A 23,411-nucleotide genomic window follows, 5' to 3' on the forward strand; every position below is an offset into this window, starting at 1 on the left:
TTCCGTTCTACTTCCCCTACACTGCCCCTTTCTAAAATGGTGATATCACAAATCGTTCATATGCTACTCAAAGGAAATAAATAAAAATATATGGAGTAGAAATTATGTATTAGATGTAAGAGGTGCTGAGCAATAGGAGGAGTCTTTGAGATGAAGACATGCTGGAGCAACGGCAGGTTAATAATGCTGGATAAACAACCCTGCTGCATTCTGCTTCAACCCCCTGAGGAATAAGCTATATTTGTTTCCTAAATAATAAAAAGTAATCAGCCCAAATAAATGTAATTCATGGTCTCAAACCTGGCGCTCCCAGGTTGATACCCGACAGTGAATGAGAAAGATTATGTTCAGTTCCATCTGCCTGTTCTGAGGTGACAGATTTGCTTGGCATCAGAGGCAGTTCATTCCCTCAGAAATGTTCGTCAAGGCATCTGGCTCTTTTCTAAACTCTGTCGTGGCTACATCCTTAAATAAACCCTAAAATGGCGGTGTGGTTTTATGTACAGCTGCTCTGTATTCTCCATTGTTGACTGGGCTGAAGCTTCTGATGCAGAGAGGATGGAAAAAGAGTCAGGAACATCTCAAATTATGCATCCCAGAGGAGTGAGCACTGTGGGACCACATGCTAGATTAGTGCAATCCTGATATCATGGATGCAGGTGCTTTAGTTTCATTGGCTTTGGTGGAAACGTAGTTTCTCTTCTAAGTTATTATACTAATAGATGCATAGCTGTGACTTAAACTTCACTTACTGTCATTTTTCCTTTTCTCTCTTACTTTTAGGGTAAACATTGTATTCTTGATGTTTCTGGTAATGCAATCAAAAGGTTGCAGATTGCCCAGCTGTACCCAATCTCCATTTTTATTAAACCCAAAACAGTGGAAAATATCATGTAAGTAAAAGCAAAGTACCTCAGACAAAATTGTTTGAGACTGTGACAGTTGCAAATTATGTGAAAATAATTGTAATACTTGAATTTTTTTAAATATGTAAATATTTGTTTTGCTCATGAATGGGTTGAATTTCTAGGGACTTTTAAACTAAGTTTCTAATCCAAGTCACAAGTTGCTGAGAATGACTGCCACTGAGTATGATTCCATATAACATGGTGTCAGAACTGCTCATTCCCTCTACAATCTCCAGTTAGAGACATATCTGCTTAGATATGTCATTTAGGAGAATGATTTATTAGGCTAATACTCACACACTGGTTTAAAATTATATTTCCAAAGATTAGAGGTATTTTCTTTACACGTATAATGTTTTCAATCTCAGGGAAATGAATAAACGCTTAACGGAAGAACAAGCCAGGAAGACATTTGAGAGGGCAATGAAACTGGAGCAAGAGTTTACTGAACACTTCACAGGTTTGTTTTGTTTGGCCAGAGCTGAAATGTTATTGCTTGCTGTATGATAATTGCTTCACCACTGAGATAACGTTGAGCTGTTTTTCAAGCTTATCTGTGATTGTTCTGAAGCATAAAACTATGCAAGTGCATCTATGCTGATACCAACTGCATCAGTGAATTCATTATCTGTATAAGTTTAACAGTCACTCAATTTACTCTTTAAAACCATGGAACTTTCTACTGTGTTCCTTGGTATTAAAAATGCAGGTGTCTGCTTTGTTGATAAATTTTACACCTAAAGCTTTTTATTTGCTTTCAGTTTTTGAAATCGAGAAATAAAGAATGTTAGTACTGATAACTGTAAACTGGACAGCAGGGTTGGCAGCATGCACAAATGCAGTTTGTTAACTATAGCAGCAAGAGGTAGACTGCAAGCACTCAGGCTGTGCTTACTTTTTCATCATGGTATGCAAATGAGGAGAGTAAGTCAGGACCTTCAGGAGGACAGGAGCGAGCCTTTTCTATTTGTATCCTAGGTAGACACTCACTCCTTTCTTTTCTATTACATTCTTTGGCAATATTTTAATGTTTGCTGCCCCATCCACCTCCATCTTTGTGACATGTCTCCTCTGCCCAGTTCCTTCTTCCACATATTTTTTGTGGGCAGAGCTACAAATGCAGACCTTCCTTAAATAGTTTGCTCAACCTGCTGGCTTCATATGGGAGGAAGTTGAAAGACCCAGCAGACTCCCTGCTTCAGTCTTCCTGCTGCCTCATTCCCCACATTGAGTGCTGCCCACCCAATGAGCAACTTAAGTGTCTCCCTTTTTGTCTACCTCCCTCTCGGTTGCTTTGCAGCTGTCACTGTTTATCCCTACATCAAGCTCTCCCACTCTTCCCATAACTCTGTAACCATCTATACTCAGAAAGCTATCGGACTCTCCAACGTATATTGCAAATTCTTCATCTTACAGAGTCATTTACCAGATGATTTGCAAGTATGTCAAGTTTGTTGTTTAGGAAACTGATGAGTTTATTTTAATAGATGTTCAGTATTTAGTTAGCAGCTGGTATTCACCCAGGTTGTCTTAGGTATTAAGCAATTCTGTTAGGAAGATAAGGGCCAAAATTGAAGATACTTGAAAATTGTAAGGTTCTTTTTTAAGAGCTCTAGTGCCCGTGACCATGTTTCTTTTAAGAAGTGTAAGACTTGTTGACTGGGGCAGATAGCAACATCCCATGGGCAGATTTGTCTTTGCTTTGTCTTTAGGCATTTAAGCAATTAGGATATTTCAAAACTTTACAATCTCATTTACTGCTGCTGCCTATATGACTTACCTGCCTCAGTAAATTGTGTGAGCATTTCCTAATCTGTTAAAAAAAAACTGCATCATGTGGAGTAACTGAAATCAACTTCATCAGCAAATTAGGCTTAAACTGAGTCAAACTTCACACTACAGCATAGGGAAGAGCACATCCATATTGTGTTTTGAGGGTGTTGGGCTTTGCAAGGAATGTGGTTGAAACATCTGGAGAATTAAGGTGTTTGCAATGTAAGGATGTTCCTACATCTTTCCACTGCGCTGCTGTGCTGAGGATTACATGTGAACTATTGAAAACTGGACCACCTCGTCCTACCACAGACACAAGGGCTTGGAAGCAGCAGTAATAAATTAATGCACAGAGAAGTACATCTGGCCCACCTCCAATATTTATCTTTCATATTAAACTTTGTTTCTTGGCTTATCTCAATGCTGAGGTGATGATCCTAATTAGAAAGAGGTTGCTATCTCATGGTGAATGCTTTCTCAGGCTGATGTGTGGTAAGAACAGCTCAAACTTCACTTTGCCTTCATTCTCACCAGACTGCATGTTAGTTTGATGTGTCAAACACATCGTGGCTCATTTCTAATTATTTTTTTTAGCCTTGGAGAAAATGTATCTAGGAGTCTGAATATTAATTGTATTTTAACTATATAAAACTTGAATCTATTTGCTGTACAACAAACCCCATTCGTTCATGTTCTCTCTTGCAAAACCAAAGTTAGTGCTCACAGACTGCATGAGGACACAGCCCTGTGCAGTCTTGTCTTTTTCTCTTGGAAATGCAAATGAGAGCACCAGAGTCTGTGGAATGACTTGGGCCAACTCTAGCTTGTATTTGGGAAAGGCAAATAAACCTCCTCAGCTGTATATACATGAGCCTAAAAGGAAAACCACAACCGAACCCCATGCTTTTGTGTGTCTTGTAACAACTGTCAGCAGCGTCTGTCCATCTAGAAGCACAGGAATCATAGTTCTCAGTAGGCATCCATTCCTTCAGTGATCCAAAATCCCTTTGCTGCCCTGTGAGAGAAAGTTACATCTTGATTTAGAGCATCTTGGTTTCTGTAAGGAGCAGAGAAAGATGACTCCGGATTGCCACATTGTGTTTTGCAGCTATTATCCAAGGAGACACACTGGAAGAAATCTACAACCAAGTGAAACAGATCATAGAGGAACAATCTGGGCCTTACATCTGGGTTCCAGCAAAGGAAAAATTATGAAAACGGATTTTTGCTTTCCATTTTCTAACTGATATCACCCACTACATCTGACAACTCTTAAGCCCTTCCAGTGGAGCCTGCCTCTAGTTCCTCCCAGTGTGGTTCATACCCTAACCATCACGTTCTGCAGTTCCCATAACGCTTTAAATTTGATGTCTCTCTTAGTTTAAATAATTTGTATTATTGTGTGTTGTTGGTTTGCCATTTTTCAAACATGACAGTGGAATGGCCTGACCAGCTATTACTTTGGGGTGGGGGTGGGAGGGGATTGCTTGGTAAAATTCCTTAATGTTTAAGGGAAAGTAACTTTCAGAGATTTTTCAAAAAAGCTTTATAGACATTCTTTTAAAGTTTCATAACAATTGAAAGAAAAGTTGTATTCCAGGAAGTTGTAAATCATGAGTAACTTTGCACGCTTAACTTTAATAGCATGGTTTGGTCAGCGCAATCAACTTCAGGTTTTATTTTCTGAGTTAAATTCTATTCTCACAGATTTATTTTTTTTTTTTTTTCTTTCCAGGCAGTTAAAGAGAAACTTTCAAATTTTGAGTTAACGTTTTCATTAACTCCCATCACTCCTGCTCAAGGGATATTCATTTCCATAATTTCATATGGATATTCTTACAATCTATTTTTTCATTTTTTTGCCAATAAAATTGCTAGGGATAAAGATGTGTAATGTTTTTAATCTTCCTCGTGCAGCACTATTTATAGTGTCTTACAGAAATTGTTTATAGATAATGGTCATTACACTTTTTGAGCCTAAAACATGTCTAGGTGCTAGGAAACCTTGTATTTTCAGAGGAATGCCAAATTTCCATTGGCACTAATACAGAAAACAGCTGCAGAGATGGTTGTTGGGGCAATGAGAGCAATTCGTAGCCTAAAAATGTGTGTTCTTAGGGGTCAGATTTTAATGAATATTTTACCCACAATAACTGCCTATTTTGTTATAATAAATATATATATATATTAAACTTTCTTTAACTAAACTCTGTAACTATGGGAATTATTTTCTTTACATAGTTGCGCACACGTATAAATATATATATATAAAAATATATATTTTTCTTTTACCACCTACTCCTAGCTTTTTGTTTTGAATAAAAATACAGATTAGAATTTACCTTCCTTAATCACATGAAGTCAAATGGGCTGTGGTGGCTGGGCAAAAAGTCCAGGGAATTATTAGTAACAAAAAAAAATCTGTGCGAGTTCTCCTCTTTTCTACGGAATTTCAGGTGTTTGTCTCTTTCTGTTTTTCTTTGTAATATGCATGTCTTAACCAAAGGGAGAATTCAGAGTCAAAGATGCATTTTATTTTTCTGTATATGTTCATCTTGGATTGCATAGGTGCGAGATCTTCCATTTGCAAAGCACAAACTTCTGTGCAGAATGTTATAAATATGTTGTAGCAAAACATGGAACTACCTTCAGTAATGAAAATCTCTATTTCTCGTATGATGTGGAACCTGCCATTGCTTATTTGAGGCTGATTGTTGATGAGGGGGATGTACTTATGGCAGTCACAGTGCAGTCACACAACCACATTCGCTTTGATTTGTAAAGAATTATTAACACTATCCATTCCATTTGTTAGAAAGAGGAGAACAGCTAATAAACTTCATTGTACAATGTATTTGTCAAGTGTGTTTTTCATCCAAAGAAATACAGGTGGTGTAGTATTTTAAAATAATTGGCTGAGGCTTTAAATGAAGGTGATGTGATAGAGGAATAATGGTCATCAGATTTGGGGGAAGTGAAGTTATTACTCTGAACGCTGGACAAAAAATGTTGCTGGTGTTAATTGGGACGCTTACAGGAGTTGAGGCACGTGTCGGCTGCCAGTGTATGGCCTAAAATCATCTGTGGGTTTGTTTCTGTTTTTTCTGTGCTAAAGTAAGCATGCAGTATTTTTGAGAATCCTTCTGTATTTGGAAATGCAGTATGTAGATGAATCGCTTAGCTTGAATCTACTCTTACTTCTCGAGCCGCAGCACAGAGGGAATTCAGACAACTCGAGGTGAAGATTCCCTTCCACAGCCTCACCTTACCCCTGTGAGTCAGTGTAGCTGTTGATCTAAGTCTGTAGGTGGGGCTGAAGTGGTAACAACTTCATTGGTGCACTGAATATTTTGTAATTTCCTAGTCTTGACTTTTTTTTTCCAAGCATGAGGGCAGCGTGCAGAGAGGTAGGCTGTTTTTTCCCTTTGGTGACGTGTGCCAAAGTAAGCAAGATAAACTGTTGAACAAAGTGCACCTGCATTTGAATGCTGCTGATTTTCACCAAGAAGCACAGCGGGGAGAGCAAACTTGCAGAAGCACTGATCTGTGGGAGTTCTGAAGGCTGGAAAAGGCACAAATCCCAGCGCTTTTAAGATGAAGATCTCTGAAAATGTCTTCTTCCTTCTCTTGGTTCACGCTGGTAAGTATCTCCACAAACTATTTTGCCTTGGCATGGTATCTTTGGGATTGAGTAATCTGTGATTTGAGAGTGCAGAGGGAAACCAGTACCACTTGAGAAACCAATTCAAATGCTCAAAAAAAGGAATAGAGAGAAAAAATAGGGAAAAAAAATCCCACAAAATATAAAGAATATAAAGGATGTATTGAATGTCGTGTGTGTCTTGCCTTATTAACTGCACTAAATCTACTTCTAGTTCCACACTCTCCGTTTTTCACAGATGTGAACAGTTCTGTAACACTTCTTTTTTCCTGTGTGTAAATAAATAAATAGCAAATTACCTTATTCTACTCAACAGGACATGTGTGACGTGCTGGCTTTCTCCTGTCACTCTCAAGTTCTAGTGGTGAATGCTTTAAATTTCACCAGAGGTACAGAGGCTGTTTCTGAAGAGACTCTGCAATCTATTAAATTTAAAAAAATAACAAAAACATTCTGGTTCTGAAATTATCGTAATATATTCCTTTTTTAATTATTTCTATTGAAAGCCTTTGATAGTTATTAATATTAATAGATCCTTTGAGAAGATGTTACACAATGCAGCGGTGTTACTTTCAGCAAAGGAGTTTGGACCAAGATTGTGTATTAACTTGGGTTCAGAGTCTCGCCTGCTCTTTCAACATGTTCTTGTCTGGCAACAGAAGGATAGTCTGAGTACAGACCTTGTCTGTGCTCGAGCTTACTTCAGATGGGTTAACTTGTTTGGGGATTTGTTGTTACAGGAAAGCGTCTGTTCAGATCCTGGGTGATGTCCAGCAGTTTTGTAAGGGGCAGATTAAGTGCATCTCTCAGGTGATGTGTAGGCAGTGAGGAACAGATTCTTGCTGTTTCCCTACTGTGGTTGACAGTAGGGCTGAATGAGCTTTGCTTCATGTTTCGTATATCTGTGCCTAGTGATTTCTTCATACGATTCATGCATTACCTGCAGTGTGTTTGTATCTAAAGCCAGAATGTTGAGGCTGAAGAATGGCACTTATCTGTATATGCTGAGATGCTGAGAGGCAAATTTCAAGTTGCTTATATTTGGGAGGAGTGAGGAGGAAGCCTTCATCAGTGAAAACCTGGGTTTTTCTTCCTGCCCCAGGAAATAGATGGAGAAGATTTCACTCAGATAAATGAGGCAGATGTTGAGTTTCCATAAGGTGTCTGTTTTCCATGACTCTGTGGTACATTTCTTTCTGTTCATTCGTGGGACTGACTCTCCCTTTCGGTGACTGTGGAAACAACCTCTCATGAAAGAGTGCTTTGAAGAGACAAGTTTACTTTTCTAGTTTTCATAGCAAGCCTAGTGGCGAGGCTTCAGCTCCTAGAGTTGTTTTTTATTCAGTCCAACGAGAAAAGGGACAGGTCTTCAGGTTGTAACCAGCAACACTGGTCTCTGCTCAACCTCCTTGGTTTTGTAGCCTGTCATTTCAAATAACGATTTTAAAACTTCTGGCTCAGTAGAAAGATTCTGTGTGTCCCAGGACATCTTGAGCAGACAGTTGCAGACTATCGCTCTTGCAGCACTGAGTGCTCTCAAAGATTATTCTTTTGCAGTATGTATGGCTTAAATGTGTCTCCATCTGTTTGACAACACATCTGACCCTAGCGTTTGTTCCGGAGAATTCTTTGCAGCTGCAAAATAAAAAAAGAATTGTCCCATTTTTCTTCATATTAAATGACCATTTTGTACAGATGGTACCACGCACATCTGCAGGGTGGCTCCAGAAAGCAAACCTGAGCTTCTCAAAGACTTTTGTGCCCTTCTGTAAAAAGAACACTGGCACAGAAATTCAGAAACCCACAGCTTCCAATGGTTAATACAAAGGTTTCACAGAATCCCATGAGTTGGAAAGGATCTCTCAGAATCAGCTGTCCAGCCTCCTGCTAAAGCAGGTTCCCTACAGCAGATTGCACAGGAAAGCATCCATGTGGATCTTCAGTATCTCAGAGGAGAATCCAGCACCTCTCTCGGCAGCCTGTCCCAGTGCTCTGGAACTCTGAAACTAAAGAAACTTTTCCTTGTGTTCGTATGAAACTTCCTATGTTCCAACTTGTGCCCATTGTCTCTTGTTCTGTTGCTGGGCACCACTGAAAACAGCCTGGCCCCGTGCGCTTGGCACCTGCCCATTAGGTATTTGTAAGCAGTGAGAAGATCCTCTCTCAGTCCTCTCCATGCCATATTCTTCAAGGCTTTAAGAGCAAGCTGGCCTCTGTGACCTTCAGAGTACCTATGTTTCCGTGGCATAAATGCCATCAAGTTTCGGTATCAGACTTGAACCTATCCTGTTCTAGTCCAACTAACCAGTATTCTTGTTAAACTGAATGAAAGCAGAAGTGTGAAAGCTCGCTTTTGAATGATTTTATGATTTGAATGATTTGAATGATTTTTAATTTTTTTCATTCTTGAAGGAATAAAATGAAAGGTTGGTCCTTTGAGAATCTGTTACCTGTTACTTCTCTTTTTTTTTAGTAAGATTTTCTCTTGGCGTTGTGTTTGCAGCTCTCAGCCTGGAACGTGTGCGGTGGTGCACCATGTCTAACCAAGAGCTTTCCAAGTGCAAGGACATGAGTAACGCCTTTGCCGGGGCTGGCATCCTTCCCCCTTTGGAATGCATGGAGGGAGAATCAGCTGCTAACTGCGCCCAGATGATCAAGGTGAGTTGTAAATGATAGATGTCAGTGATTTAATTGCCCTGCGTGCCTAATAATAAATCACATCACAATGTACAGAGGTCTGCAATGAGTGTCTCATCCAAACAGCTTCATAACATTCATGTCTTTGGAAAATCAAAGCATATATACGTTTCTTTTTAAGACATAGAGATGTACATATGGAACTGAATTCCAGCATGGCACTGTGTCTTCTCTACAGCTAGTCACATATGGCCAGTCATTAGGAACACAAGCAAACGTCTTAAACGTTCTTTCTGAAACACTGATCTTTGATTTGGGAATTGTATTAGATTTATTTAGCAGATATTTAAGAAGGGGTGGAGTAGTAGGATGGAGACAGCAGTTAAAGCTGTGCTGCTGAGCCTTTAAGTAGATTGTCTTCAGAGAAACTCTGCATAATTCTCCTTTTTCAGAGCCTCCCATGGGAATTATTGTATATACAGATGAGTGTCGAGCCAAATGTCAATACAAAACAGGGTACGTGAGGTAGACAAAGCAGTGAGCAGAAGGAGCAGAGGGCATGCTAACCTAACTGTATTAATTCAGCATGCTCAGTTTGGACAAAAAGCTCAGCTTTGCAAAATGGTGTTTGGGTAACAATTCCCTCCTTAGAAGGGAGTGAGAAATAACAAGTGGAAATTCAAGGAAGGTTGGAGGTTGGTGATCACAATTGTCTTCACTGGCAGTGTGTGAGGGAAGAGAAGGATGACTGGATATGTTCATAAATTGTACTCTTTGTGCTTGCTGTTATAAAACTTGGTTAGCTGAACTCAGAAACCTGCGGGTGGATAGCGTGAGTATGTAGCTTTCTGATCAAATGGATCTTTACTATAGGCAAGGCTTTGTCCTTGACACCTCTTCTTTCTTGTACTAATAATCTACTAAATGTTTAAGCTGTTCTGTTCGGTGTAGGGCTGCATGGAACACCTGACTCTGCATCTGTGCTGAACTCTGCTCCTTGAGGCCAAAAGGGGGGGTGGGACACACTGGCTCAGCAGGCAAAGATATGCTGTTTTATAGCACTTCCCAACTTGGACTTAGTTCTGTGAACGTGTTAGCATATGGATAACGTGTTTTTCTTTGAAGATGCTTAGAAATTGAGAAATGTCTAAATATTAAACTCAGAAACCTGATAATGTTTAATTTGGCCATAGTTATTAGCAGTGTTTAAACACCTCTAAAGGTAATTCTCAAGTATTGTGACACACAGAAATGAAGTCCTTCTGAAAACAATTAACTTCCCATTGCACTGTATCAAAAATCATGTGGAATTGTCCCATGCTTTTGTTAGATGTAGGAGAAAATCTTTGCTACGAACAGAACTACTCACACTGTTCTCGCTATTCCACTTCAGCTGCTATTGTACGTATTTACAGGAGCTAAGGTCTGTAGCCTGTAAACTGCTTAAGGTTAAATACAATAATAGGTATTTTTTTCTCTTGTCCCGTGACTTATATGCTGAAGTTTAGCCACAAGCTGTTGATAGGAGCCTTTTTGTTTAATGGGAGCTCAAAGGCTCAGCTTTCCAATCTGAGAAATGCCGCCTTAAATGGAAAAATATACCCATAACACAGCTGTGGTCTCCTGTGGGCAGCCCTTCCCATTCTATCTGCTCTGCTTCCTGTCCACCACCACTACCAGAGGCTCTTTTTGTTTTCCCTGGGGGTCAGGTCACAGAATCACAGAATCACAGAATCACCCGGGTTGGAAGGGACCTCAAGGATCATGTAGTTCCAACCCCCCTGCCTAGCAGGGCCACCAAACACACACATTCAGATCAGGTTGCCCAGGACCCTGTCCAACCTGGCCTTAAACACATCCAAGGACGGGGCATCCACAACCTCCCTGGGCAGCCCGTTCCAGGGCCCAACCACTCTCCTTGTATAGAACTTCCCCCTAACATCCAACCTAAATCTTCCCTCCTTCAACTTGGATCCATTTCCCCTAGTCCTGCTGTTGTCAGCCCTTTTGAAGAGTTTACTCCCCTCGTGGGTGTAGGTTCCCTTCAGGTATTGATAGGCTGCAATGAGGTCACCCCGCAGCCTTCTCTTCTCCAGGCTGAACAGGTCTTTCTAACTCCCAATTCTTACTGTCAGGTATCTCTGCTAAACAACAGACCCTGTTTGGTTCCCAAATTGTTGTCCTGGGCCCTGACTCTCCCCAGTGGAATATTGGATCAGGTTATTCCAGACTGCATCTGCTCTTTAAAATGCAAATATCTCCCAACACCAACTCTTCTACAGATTCCCTTGGAAATTGGTTCCCCTTTCATTCATGAGAAACAGCTCTCAAGATATGTAATGTTTCAGCTAATCAGTAATTTTTTTTTTCATTTGAGACAAATCAGTTATATATTTCAAATTACATGGCATCTTCAAATCTGACATAGGTGCCAACATCAGTGAATTGTCAACACTCTCAGATGATCCCTTTTCGCATTTTATGTGGATCAGCCTGGAGAAAATGGCTTTCTACTAGTCCTAGCCCTACTCTACCCAATGCTCAGCATACTGCCGAGGGATACTGTCTACTATCCTCTCAAGTGCTGAACCAGAGGTAAAGCAAAATGGTTAAGAAGCTTGGCATCACCTTAGAAATGCAAAGTATCAGTCAGCTGATTGTTTTCTTGGCCATACTTCATCTTGTTGGAGGTGCTGTCTCCTGGGCACTAGGCTCAGTACACAATAAACAGATAACACAGGTTCAGCAGATCAGAAGGATGCATAGCAGTTCTTTCCTTCTTGCGGCTGTGTTCGGTCCTGTGTGTGCCTACATAAAATCCAGTGTAATTCTAAGCTTCAACATGCATTCTTACCTTGTGTCTACACAGGACTACTTGGCAGATGCAGTGACACTGGATGGTCGTTGGATTTACCAGGCTGGAAAGGAGTATGGACTGAAACCTGTGGTTGGGGAAGTATATGATCAAGGTATAATCAGACTAAAAAACTTTTGGGTCACCTAATACAAGTTTTTTTTCTGATGTATTTCTACTGTTTCTATTGTATTTTGGGATCCTCTACTTGAAGACCCCAAACTTTAGGTCATTTGTTCATGTGTGGGTATTCCTGTCCATAATTAAGTATGGGGGGAAATGGGAAACAGAGGGCAGCAGCCCAGCCCTACCACTAAGTACATCATGACCCTGGGTGCTCAAAACCAAACGTCCCCATGATCCAGTGGCCAGCTGTCTCTGTTAGTTTATGAGCACAAGTCAGAGATGAATGGACTTGAATGGTTTCTGATTCACGTAAGTCAGATTAAATGACTTTACAGTACCTTAAGACCTTTAAGTTGAGTTAATTAAGACCTTAATGCTATGAATTATCTAAAAATTCTCTAAAAGAGAATTAAACTATCTATTGGATAATCAATTTTCTTGGTGTTAATCCAATCCAAATATATTTATAACCACAGAGAATTTCTTCTCAGGATGATTCTCTGAGTATCTTTCATTTCGCCTCCTGTTCCAAGTTGCTTTTGGCCTTTTCTATGACATTGCACACCACAGAGGTGCTGGGGGAGACATGTACCCACAGTCAAGACAGGAGCAGTGTGACTGCCTGTGTGTGGGGGAGCCAGTTAATTGCTTCTGTTTCTCCCTGTGCTGCAGAGATTGGAACTTCATACTATGCCGTGGCTGTGGTAAGGAAGGGCTCCAACATCACCATCGACAGCTTGAAGGGCGTCCGCTCGTGTCACACGGGCATCAACAGAACTGCAGGCTGGAACGTGCCCGTGGGTTACCTCATGGACAGCGGGCGCCTGCCAGCAATGGGATGCGACCTCCCGAAAGGTGAGAGCTGAGAGGACAGAGATCTGTTCCTCGGCAGCGTCTTTCTGCACGTTCCTGGGACATCTGCACGTGGGCAGAAACGTGTGGCTCTGTGCTGTTTTGTTTCTTGGTGGTTTTTCTGCTCCTTGTAAGATGAAATAGACCAAACACAGGTCTGATGGAAACGACAAGTTTGTTTGAAACTTGGAAACTTTAAGAACAGAATGGCTTATCCCTACAGAGATGTACTGATCAGATATTCTCGAATGAGATCTTGTTCATTCACTGCTAAAGATGTCTCATTCTGGTTTCACTTCTAGCTGTTAGTGACTATTTCAGTGCTAGCTGCATTCCTGGAGCCAACAGTGCCAGCTATCCCACATCCCTCTGTCAGCTCTGCAAAGGGGATTCATCTGGGCAGAACAAATGCCAAGCAAATTCACAAGAGCAGTACTATGACTACAGTGGGGCTTTCAGGTAAAAATCACAGCTCTGTCTCTTTCTATCGCTGTGCTGTATCCACAGCCATATGTCCAATGCTGCAGGAAACTGCAGCAAGAGAATTTTCAGTTGATCCTGTTAGAAAACCTGCTGTAGTGTTAGAATAACCATGATTTAAACCTAGAGACTGAACAAAAGTAATTCTGAAGCCACTATTTCAGGTATTAATACCTGATTGTTAAAATTAGATATCTAGCATTTGTACTGGGCAGGGCAATCCCTCTGCTGTTGCTTTGTTTGGTATCTGTTGACAAAAGTCTGTTTGTTTCAGTGGTTTGCATTTTTCCTTGTAAAACAGGATGGCCCTTGGAGGTTGATAGCTGACTGGCCACCCTGCCCAGCTGTTTGTTATCTCACCTCAATTGCACTGAATTCTTATCAGTTATCTGCCACCCTACCCTGCTATTTCAGTTATCTCCCTTCAGTTGCACTGAATTCTCTTACTGGTTTGCTCTGTCCCCCATTTTTGCACGCTTTGTTGTATTTCCCTTCTTCCTGTCTGTGTGCTGCATTGCAGTTCCCAGCCCCCAAGTAACAGCACTGACAGAGCAGAGGTATAATTTACTCGTATTCCTCAAAAGATTGTGCAACTGCATTAGACAGAGCTCTGCTGGACAAAGAAGGTCATCGTGTTTGTCCCAAGCAGCACAGAACATGTTGTCCACGTTCACCAAATGACAGCAGTAGTTTACTTCATGCTCTGTCAGCCACTGGTCCCTGCCTTGAGCTAAATTCTCAGCACAACGAAATAGGTCAGTGTCTGCTGGCTGATGGAACGTAGCGTGCAGCCCCCTGGCTGCCAGCCCGCAGTGCTTGATGCGTGGAAGCTGTGCTTTATAATGCATCTTTGTATTTGGGTTTGCATTTATTAGGTGTTTGGCTGAAGGTGCTGGAGAAGTTGCTTTTGTGAAGCACAGCACAGTGCCTGAAAATACCGACGGTAAGTGTTGAACAGTGGCTGCAGCTCTGCAGAACAGTGCCTGCAATGCCACTGTAATGCCAAATGTTTGATTTACCTTCAACTGAGGAATGAGCAAAAATGCTCTAATAGTGGAAGTAGATGCACGCATATATATATGCACTAGGAGTTAGATGAATCCATGTGATTCTTTTTTTTTTTTTTTCCCCAAACATTTGATAGTTTCAGTAAAGGTGAGAGATGGGATCCTCAGCTGCTTTTGGAAGGAGAGTTTAAGCAGCTCTAAACTTGTAGTTTTGTACCTGGGCTGTTATAAATATGTTGCTTGTGCCCAGCCAAGCAGGAAATCGACAAGATGTGGCCTCCCCTGTCTGGCACTTTGAGAACTCTGCCTTGAGCATAACGTGTTTTAATGTTGTGGGCCTGTTCAACCATCAGTTACAGCAGGGAAAAGTAATTTTAAAAATGAAGTATTAGATCTAATCTTAAGGATGCTCTGAGTACCACTGCAGACCCTGGTATAGATCAGTGCAGTCTCACAAGTGTTATTCTGTGTATCTTGTTGGAGGTACAAGTCTGAAGGGCCGTATACATGCATGGGATACGTTGTACAATCAGCAGTATTGCAGTGAAGCTTAGGAAAGCTCTGTTCTGCTCCACATGTGATGTGATGCTTGAAGCAGGCTTGCATTCAGAAATATCAGAAATGTACCTGCCTAATATCCATTTTGTCAGCGTTTTCTGTCTGTTTTCAGGAAGAACTCTTTCTACTTGGGCCCGGCAGCTTCGCTCCAAGGACTTCCAGCTTCTGTGCCGCAACGGCAGCACGGCTGATGTAACAGAGTGGAGAACCTGCCACCTGGCCCGAGTCCCAGCTCGTGCTGTGGTTGTACGGCCGGACACAGATGGGACAGCTGTCTTCCAGCTCCTGAACCAGGGACAAGTAGGACAGTGATTTTTTTTATCAATCCATTACAACTCACCCACTGGCTGAGCTGAAGATATCTGGGTACCTTTGGCTCTATGGGGTCTGAAACAGTATGGGAGGCACTCAACATCAGTAGGGCCCTGATGGGAGTTGCGGAGTTCATTTTTGCCCTCAAAGTCTCACGGTCACTGAAAATTACCTAAGAGGGGTGATTTTGTTTTGTCTTTATGCTTGTCTTTTCCTCTGTCAATTCCTAACCTGTAAATCTTCCATAAGGATAACCTTAATTTTTTGTGTGTTATGTAGGCAGGAGATTTTCTCCTGCATGTAAACGAAGTCATCACAGAAGTATGGCAGCAGGTAGAGGTGTGTGTGACAGGTGTTTTTTCTTTAACATTACAGCAAAGATTTAATGGTGTAGGCACCCAGTTTGAGATGTTTGACTCCACAGCCTATAGTGCCCAGAACCTTATGTTCAGAGACTCCACCACAGAGCTCGTTGCAGTCACATCTCAGAATTACCAGGCATGGTTGGGTGATGAGTATCTTCATGTCATGCAGGCCCTGAGCTGTGACCCCAACAGTAAGTTGTCTTCTTCTCTTCAAAACTGTGCACAAAGATAGTGGATAATGGAGACCATCTTTATTCTGCTGTCATCTTCTGATTCTTTGAGTCTTATGGCAAGATGCCAATCTGATCTTCAAGTATGGAGGAAGGGTGGCTTTTACCTAGAAATGGTATTACACTGCAGAATGCTTTCCTGTGCAAATGGGCCTGTGCTGTGCCACAGGTTGCAGACATTTCCTACCCTTTTGGGAGTGTGTGAGAGACATGAATTTAGTAGGTTACTACTGCTAACTAGAACTCAATTTCTCACCTGCTAGAAAGGGGAAATTGCAGTAATATGTTGCTGTGTAAAATCAGATGTGTTTGTTGTAATCTTCTCTGCTGTCAGCAGGATGTAAAAAGGAATTGCTGTGCATTCTGGTGCACTTGGAAACACAGGTTAATGATCATGGCAGCTGAGCCCCTAGACATGCCCTGTGCTGTGGCAAAGTCCCCCACCTGCAGGACTTGCCTCTTCTGAGGGCTGTTTAGTGACTGCTGGCTGTGAGGGAACCTGTGTTCAGGGTGTATTTTTACTGCACTCTTGTGACAGCAGACTGTAAATAATCAATATCTTACAGCTGTGCTTAGTGGTCAGCACTCATAAGAGTTCTTGCTCCTTCACACCAATGGATGTGTAGTGTGGACATACCTCCAGTCTGGAGACCTCAGTGGTACCAAATTAGGTGTATGTCTGAGCTAGAGAATAGGAAGGAAACACAGAAGTAAATATTTTGATAGCGTATAGGACATGTGATGGAGGTGCAGTTGTATGCCTCCTTTTCTTTTACAAAGGAAGTGAGCTGTAGTATTTGTTTTCCATTTTCGTGCAGCATTGCCAGAAAGCCTGAACTGGTGCGTTGTTTCCACTGAGGAGATTTGGAAATGTGGTGAAATGGGGACTGCCTTTAGGAATAAGGATTTGAAACCAGAAATCCAGTGTATTTCAGCCAAGACAAAAGAAGAATGCATGGAGATGATCCAGGTAAGCTGTACGATCCTTGTGCAATAAACCAATCAACACAAGCTGCTCTCTGCTGGGTAGGTAGGATTAGAGGGATGTGCTCTTAGGTGATCAGCAGGCAATACTGGATTTCAAGGAGGTGATCTGCAATTCATATCCTGTGAATGGGCCTGAACCCTGGTGCTTTTTCCATTGTAACAAGTGTTTTGCTCCATCTCTGGAGGCATTTAAGGCCAAGTTGGATGGGATCCTGGGCAGCCTGATCTAGTGGCAGGCAACCCTGCCCGTGGCAGAGGGGCTGAAACTAGATGATCTTTAAGGTCCCTTCCAACCTAAGCCATTCTGATTGCTCTTTGGCTACCAGACCTGCCTGCTGAGATGCAGGATATGATGCTGGAGTTGTCATTGTAGCAGGGAAGGGAAGATCTCTGCTGTTTTTTCACAAAAATTGTAAACTTTATTTTATTTTTCAGAAAAAAGAAGTTGATGTTGTAGCTTTGGGTGGAGCTGATATTTACATTGCTGGGAAGACATACGGCCTTGTACCAGCTGCTGGAGAAAGCTTCTCTGGTAAGAACGTCAGAAAATAGAGATGTTATTTTTCAAAACAGCTCTAAAAGCACAGGCTCTGTTCCTTGGCCCCGCTGGGAAAGCTGCTTGCAGCGGAAATGAGTATTATTATCCTCACGTCATGGATAGAGGAGAAAATAAGGAAGGGCTGGGTTCCTGCAGTGAATTAGTGAGAGTTCTATCTGTCCTGCTCCTGGACAAGGTTCATTCTTTTGCAGTCCTGAGTCTTATGGTTACGTATTTGTCTTTTCAACTCTGCAAAAAGTATTTTAAATGGAAAAATGAATATTCACAAAATCAAAACATTTTTAACATGCAGACACAGAAATTACACAGCGTATTCTAGTTTAAGACAAATTCTTACTATAATTGTGTTGGTGTTTCAGAATCATTGATGAAAAGAGTGTTTGTGGGTGTAGGGCAGAATTTCAATATGCTGCAAAACTCACAGAAGTTTTTGAGTTGTCACATAAAAACAACTCCTTACAACAGGTCTAAGTCACTACTGACCCAAACGTTGCTTTTAAGGGATGTATTCATAATAGCTAGAGTTATGAAATCCTTTCATGTCCTCTCTAGTTTACATGGCTCAAGTATACAGGCCATGAGTGAATGCAACATTGTGGAGTAGTAAAAGTGAAGAATTCTGTGTGTGCATTCAGAGCTCCTGACTGGCTGATTATTGGTGCAGTTAAATTGGCACCAGAGAAGTGTAGTGGTTATGCACACTGTCATTAAGCAGTGGGAATGCTTAAGGAAAACCATCATGGTTTTTTTTCTGTTTGTTTCTGCAAGCTGAAGACAACAATAATGCATACTATGCTGTGGCATTAGTGAAACGGAATCCATCCAATGCATTCACCATCAATGACCTGAAAGGGAAGAAATCCTGCCACACAGGACTGGGGAGAACTGCTGGATGGAATATCCCCATTGGCGTGCTAATTAAGAAAGGCTTTATTAATCCCAGAGACTGTAATATTCCTCAAGGTAAGAAGACATACAGTAACTGTTCAATTATAAACTTTCATTAGGGAAGTACAGTCTTGATATTGCAAAGCTCTGTATTAATTTTGTAAGGGATTGTTGCCTTTTTAATGTCACATTTTGAAACTGTAAGCTTGCTGATTAGGCTAATAGAGGGGCGATGTTGAGAATGTTACCTCCAACATGAAAGTGTTCCTTTCACAAAGTCACTGCTTAATTCAGGTTGGAGGGATGATTTAGAGCAACCTGCTGCTCAAAGTTAGATCTCAAAGTCCAGGGTCATGTCCAACCAAATTTTGAGTAACTCTGAGAATGGACATTTCACAACCTCTCTGGGCCCTTGCCCCACTTTTTGTCCATTTTTGGTACAAATAATTTCTTCCCTTACATCTAATTAGAATTTTCCTTATAATAACTTCTATTAGCCTTCATTGACACAAAAGTATGCTGCCAACTCTTGCTCAGTGTGTTGCCCACCAGGACCTCCAGCCTTGCAGCCTTTCATGATTTATTCCTACTTGAAGCAGGATTTTACATTCACCTTTGTTGAATGTTGAGATTCCCATCAGTGTGTTTCTGTAGCCAGCCCTGCTCCATCTCAGCAGCAGCCATGGCCTCCAGTGTATCAAACTGTGAATGTTCATTCTGATTTTCAGAAATGTAGATGAAGCGTCTTTTTAAAATTGAATCAACTTGATTTATCATCTATTGCTGAAAAACCTGCTTCCACACCTGTCCATCTCCATGCTTGCTTGAGGATGTTGACTGCAGTCAGTGTCACTAATAGGACAGTCACTGAAACGCATGCAGTCTATACAGATGTATGTCCTTCTAGGTGGTACCTCCAGCTCTGGGAAGTCATTGCAGTAAATGAGGAATTGTTGTCTGGAATTTTATTGCACTTATTTTCAATTATTTAGTACTGGAGCAACATAGTAATAATACAGTGATAATAATCAGTTAAGCAGTACTTTGAAAATATTTTAATTTGTGAATTTCAGTAAGGCAGCTACAATTCATGATTTTAGTGTCCTGCTGAAACTGGTATTTGAATAGCCTCATGAGAACGTAACTAGCCTTCCTTGTGAAGAGACTTCCACTTACACTGATTTGTCTTTTTTTATTTTAAGCTGTGAGTGAGTTTTTTTCTGCCAGCTGTGTGCCTTCGGCTGAGCAGGATAATTACCCATCAACGCTCTGTCAACTGTGTATTGGAGATAATAGTGGAAACAACAAATGCAGTGCAAGTAGCCAAGAACGGTATTACAGCTACAGTGGAGCCTTCAGGTAATTAGCACACGTGGTTGTTATTTGGTCTGTCAGTTTGTCAGAGTGCAAGCAGGTACCGCTCTCTATCTTAGTCAGCAAGAAGCGTAATTCCTTTTAAGGACAGCCCACTAAAAACAGGAGCAGCCTTCCCCTTTGCAAGATGCTGTGACAGTCATAGCAAAAGAGGTGTGTCTGTGTGTATGTGCATGCCAAAGCCTCTTGCCAGCTTCCTGGCCTGCAGCCACACAGATGAGGAACAGCCAAATCCCCGTTTCTGTTTACAGAGCAATGAGGAGCACATGGGTTGTCACCAGTCTGCAGCCCTGCTTTAATTGTGTGTGACAGGCTGCCACACTGGTCAGGTCATCCATAAAGAGCTTACGCAGGGAAATGGGCAAAGAGTAGGCAGTACTGGGTGGCTCTGGGTGTGTGCTGAGCGTGGCAGGACAGGAGCAGGGAACTGGGGATGGATCTTCTCTGTCCTCACCGTTTATGGTGGTATTCAAAATAGGTTTCATAACAGCACAAGCAACTATGTTCAAATATCACATCCTTCTCAAAACATGATTTGGTAAAGGTATAGGAGGCAAAAATAGTGTAAAATTGAATAAATACTTCGTGTAACAGTGAACATCAACATTTGGGGTCATTAATTGGGTAGATATGGAAGTTTTTTCCTGGCCTTCATCTTTAAAGGTGCCTGCAACAGAGCTGGCAGTGAGTGGCCATCTTCCTTCAGAGGAGAACCTTGAACAGCAGCTGCCTGATAAATACTCAAGTGCTGACTTCATATTTCAAGCCTCATGCAAGTCTTTTCACAGACTGTAATGACTGCTGTATTGTGTGCAGGACAGCATCAGTTACAACATGGGAAACAGCAAATGATTGTAAAGCTGTGCTGTTCTGCATATTCATCCTGAAACTCACTGGCATGGGATGCCACACTCATAGAAGAAGGAGGAAAGTTTTGGATGCCCTTGGCAAATGAGGCCTCTTCTGCTTCAGGAAATTAGGGAAACAGAACCTAGTTGAGGAACATACTGTTAGAAACTGCAGTTATTTTAGCTGTGTGCCTTCAGTGTAGAGGGCTGTAAAGCAGCATCTGTGTATGCAGTAAGATCACTCCAACCTGGAAAAAAAAACACCATGAAAGTGCTTGTGTTTGCACACATATGCAGAACCTGGTAAACACTTATGCACTCAAGGAGTCTTAATGGCATATACTTAGTATGTGTTTTAAAAGGTGTGAAAGTGTTGTTACCAAATAGGAGCAGAGCACTGAGTATCATTTATCCTCTGCTTCTTCGCTTATCTAATGTTGACCTTTCTCTGTCCTTTCTCCCATTGTTACTATTTCCTGCTCTATTACTCTCTTGAAATTCTTGAAGTATTATTTTGAAATTCTTGAAGTATTATTTAAACTTTGCAGTGATGTTGGTTTTTCTCTCATTTCAAGATGCTTCCTTTCTTGGTTTGCTTCTTCTCTTTACTTTGGGGTCCAATGGATTTATTTGGAGGAAAGTATGCAAGAAAGGTTGATTTCTAAATCTGTCAGTTATTAGAAATGATGTGGTCCCAATAAAGATGCTCTAAATTGAACTTCTATCTCGCATTTCATAAAGGTGCCTGGCAGAGGACGCTGGGGATGTGGCCTTTGTGAAGCACTCAACAGTGTTTGAGAACACAGATGGTATTTAGTTTTACTTGACTCTTTATTACAATTGAGTTATTTTTCTTGAACCTTTTAGCTCTAAAGCATGCAATAAGTGACAGTGACTAGTTTCTTCTTTTAGGTAAGAACACTGAAAGTTGGGCCCGTGACTTGAAGTCCAGCGATTTCCAGTTACTGTGCCGGAATGGGGCCCGTGCTGAAGTCACTCAGTTTGCTCAATGTCACCTGGCTCGGGTGCCAGCTCAGGCCATTATGGTTCACCCAGACACCAACATTTTTGCTCTGTATGGACTACTGGACAAAGCTCAGGTAATAACTGTACATTTATTCTGGTGGTCAGTTATGTGTCTAGGCTGACCATGCCAGGCTGCCGCAGGCATTTAGCTTCAGTATTGATGGGAATCTAGTTTTAAAAGCAATACTGAGCATTTCCGTGCTATGCTTCAGTCATTTCCTTAACTCCTGTGCAGCCAAAACCTGTATTGCACAATAATGCTTACACAGAAGAACTTAATGGAAGTACAGGTCTTTCCAGATAGTAACAAGAACCAAAACTCTTGTAATTGCCAATGGCAGGAGTCTGTATGTTATCTACTGGAGTGTCTTAAAATGATTGCAGGGTTTCCAGTTGTGTGAACTTCTTCTGTACTGAACAATTCGTGTTATACTACAAAAATGTGGCACTTAATCTTGCTGATACTGAATATTTTGCATTGTCTTCAGGACTATTTTGGAAATAACAGCAACAGAAATGGATTCAAAATGTTTGATTCTTCAGCTTTTCAAGGAAAAGACTTGATCTTTACGGATTCTGCAGAGAAGATAGTGCCAGTAGAAGAGAGGAGGACATATGCAGAATGGCTGGGGAGTGAATATGTTGAGTCCCTTGAAGGGATGCAAACACCACAGTGCTCTGGGGCAGGTAATAAGTTAATACAGCAACACCTACTAGTCATTACTTTTGTTCCCTTCATTATTTTAGGTCAGTTACAGGGCCTGGGCTAACTTGGTCTAAATGGCAACTTCCAGGCCACTCCTGGCCTAGCAACTTTTCTTCAGATGAGCTGCTGTCTGGATAATATGTTGTGCTAACATTTTAAAGCCTCTTCCTGCCACTTTGCAGGCAAGGTGCTTATACCATTTGCTCATTGGGAAGTGGGGTGGAACTGGAAGCTGCCACTGTTCATGTGGATGGGGTGGAATTTGAGGCAGAAACCATCAGCACTGTGCCAACATGGCTTACAAGATCAGTCCAAATTGAAGTACTTCTGTCATCATTGCTGATGTTGAATGATGCTGGGCTGAAGGACTGCCAAGTGCTGTTAGATAGATACTGGGTTTTTGATCTGTAGAAAATTTCTGCATCTTGGAAGGCAGTATTAAAGTCTTGTCTAGAGATCCACTCTGGCCTCCTTGCTGGTAATGTTATGACTCCTTCATCCCTGCTTATCCTATCCTCACCTTGCTGGAGGCAACAGTTTCTCCTGAGCTCTGCTGCCAGAAGAGGTAAGTGCACAGAGGATGGACAGGCCATGGACTGAGAGAGCACCTGTAGTCCAGAGTACCACCCCTGCCATCTGCAAGGTCCTCAACCTCCCAGTAGAAGAAAGCAGGGGGAATCTCCAAAGTCACTGGAGGAAAAGGAAAGCCAGAGAGACTTGGAGGGACTGCCTGCTGGCAGAGGAGAAAGGATGAAGTCCAAAGTGTTCATCCACTGAGCTCCTTGACTTCCCACAACCAGTATGCTCACTGCTTCAGAGACATGTCCTTTTCCCTTGAAATCTTTGCTGCCGTTTCCACCAGGAAATGTGGCTGTCCTCCTTCTACGGGGGGTTATTTGAGTGCCTGTCAGCAACACTTCTGTTTTCTGTTAGTGAAACAAAGTAGCTCACTGCTGATTACCTGCTTCCATGGCAAGTGACTTGTAGCACTCAGTTTTTATTCTTATCCATAGCTGCACTAACAACACGTGCTGCTATGCTGCTGGCAGGCAGCATCCTCCTGACCACAGCTGCCACCTCATGATCCCGGGATGTAAAGAGATTCAGCGTAATAAAAATATATATATATATAAAAGCATACTGTAAATAAATGTAACCTGAGAAATAAACAAGAGAAGTCAGCACACGCTGCCGTCTGTACGCGTGTAAAAGCACCGCGTTGCACTGCGGCGTCAGCTGCGTGACTCCAGGCATTCCGCG

The 23,411-nt window shown here is 41.7% G+C and overlaps 2 protein-coding genes across 9 annotated transcripts in view; both read left to right on the forward strand.

The window, feature by feature from the left end:
- The window catches only part of DLG1 (discs large MAGUK scaffold protein 1), a 131,373-nt gene extending 125,840 nt beyond the window's left edge, over nt 1–5,533 (forward strand). For all 6 annotated transcript variants that reach the window (XM_042820421.1, XM_042820422.1, XM_042820423.1 and 3 more), the window contains 3 exons: nt 784–893; nt 1,277–1,368; nt 3,790–5,533. In XM_042820421.1, the coding sequence (XP_042676355.1) occupies nt 784–893; nt 1,277–1,368; nt 3,790–3,896 (309 nt within the window). In that variant the 3' untranslated portion in view covers nt 3,897–5,533. The remainder of the gene's footprint in view (nt 1–783; nt 894–1,276; nt 1,369–3,789) is intronic.
- A 606-nt stretch (nt 5,534–6,139) lies between these two features.
- MELTF (melanotransferrin) lies at nt 6,140–23,335 on the forward strand. Of its 3 annotated transcripts, XM_042820721.1 has the most exons (16): nt 6,140–6,321; nt 8,846–9,000; nt 11,849–11,948; nt 12,632–12,814; nt 13,114–13,270; nt 14,167–14,234; nt 14,969–15,156; nt 15,544–15,724; nt 16,582–16,733; nt 17,186–17,282; nt 18,078–18,272; nt 19,400–19,556; nt 21,161–21,228; nt 21,332–21,519; nt 21,934–22,132; nt 23,165–23,335. In XM_042820721.1, the coding sequence occupies exons 1-16, from the start codon at nt 6,276–6,278 to the stop codon at nt 23,233–23,235; spliced, it is 2,205 nt and encodes a 734-aa protein (XP_042676655.1). In that variant the 5' UTR covers nt 6,140–6,275; the 3' UTR covers nt 23,236–23,335. The 3 variants fall into 3 exon arrangements, with proteins under 3 accessions (XP_042676655.1, XP_042676654.1, XP_042676653.1); XM_042820719.1 differs by lacking the exon at nt 23,165–23,335 and having other exon boundaries at nt 6,141–6,321; nt 21,934–22,612; XM_042820720.1 differs by lacking the exons at nt 21,934–22,132; nt 23,165–23,335 and having other exon boundaries at nt 21,319–21,403.
- The last annotated feature ends 76 nt before the right edge of the window (nt 23,336–23,411 follow it).

This window comes from Centrocercus urophasianus, unplaced genomic scaffold (genome assembly GCF_019232065.1).
Source record: "Centrocercus urophasianus isolate 14NV4802_14NV808 unplaced genomic scaffold, USGS_Curo_1.0 seq_19, whole genome shotgun sequence".
Lineage (NCBI taxonomy): Eukaryota > Metazoa > Chordata > Aves > Galliformes > Phasianidae > Centrocercus > Centrocercus urophasianus.

Bases quoted from the DNA above. Each gene is read 5' to 3' on its own strand.
- MELTF (XM_042820719.1), top strand. From the start codon at position 6,276: ATGAAGATCTCTGAAAATGTCTTCTTCCTTCTCTTGGTTCACGCTG. The intron at 19,557-21,160 runs GTAATTAGCACA...CATTTCATAAAG, and splicing joins AGCTACAGTGGAGCCTTCAG to GTGCCTGGCAGAGGACGCTG. The intron at 21,520-21,933 runs GTAATAACTGTA...CATTGTCTTCAG, and splicing joins GACTACTGGACAAAGCTCAG to GACTATTTTGGAAATAACAG.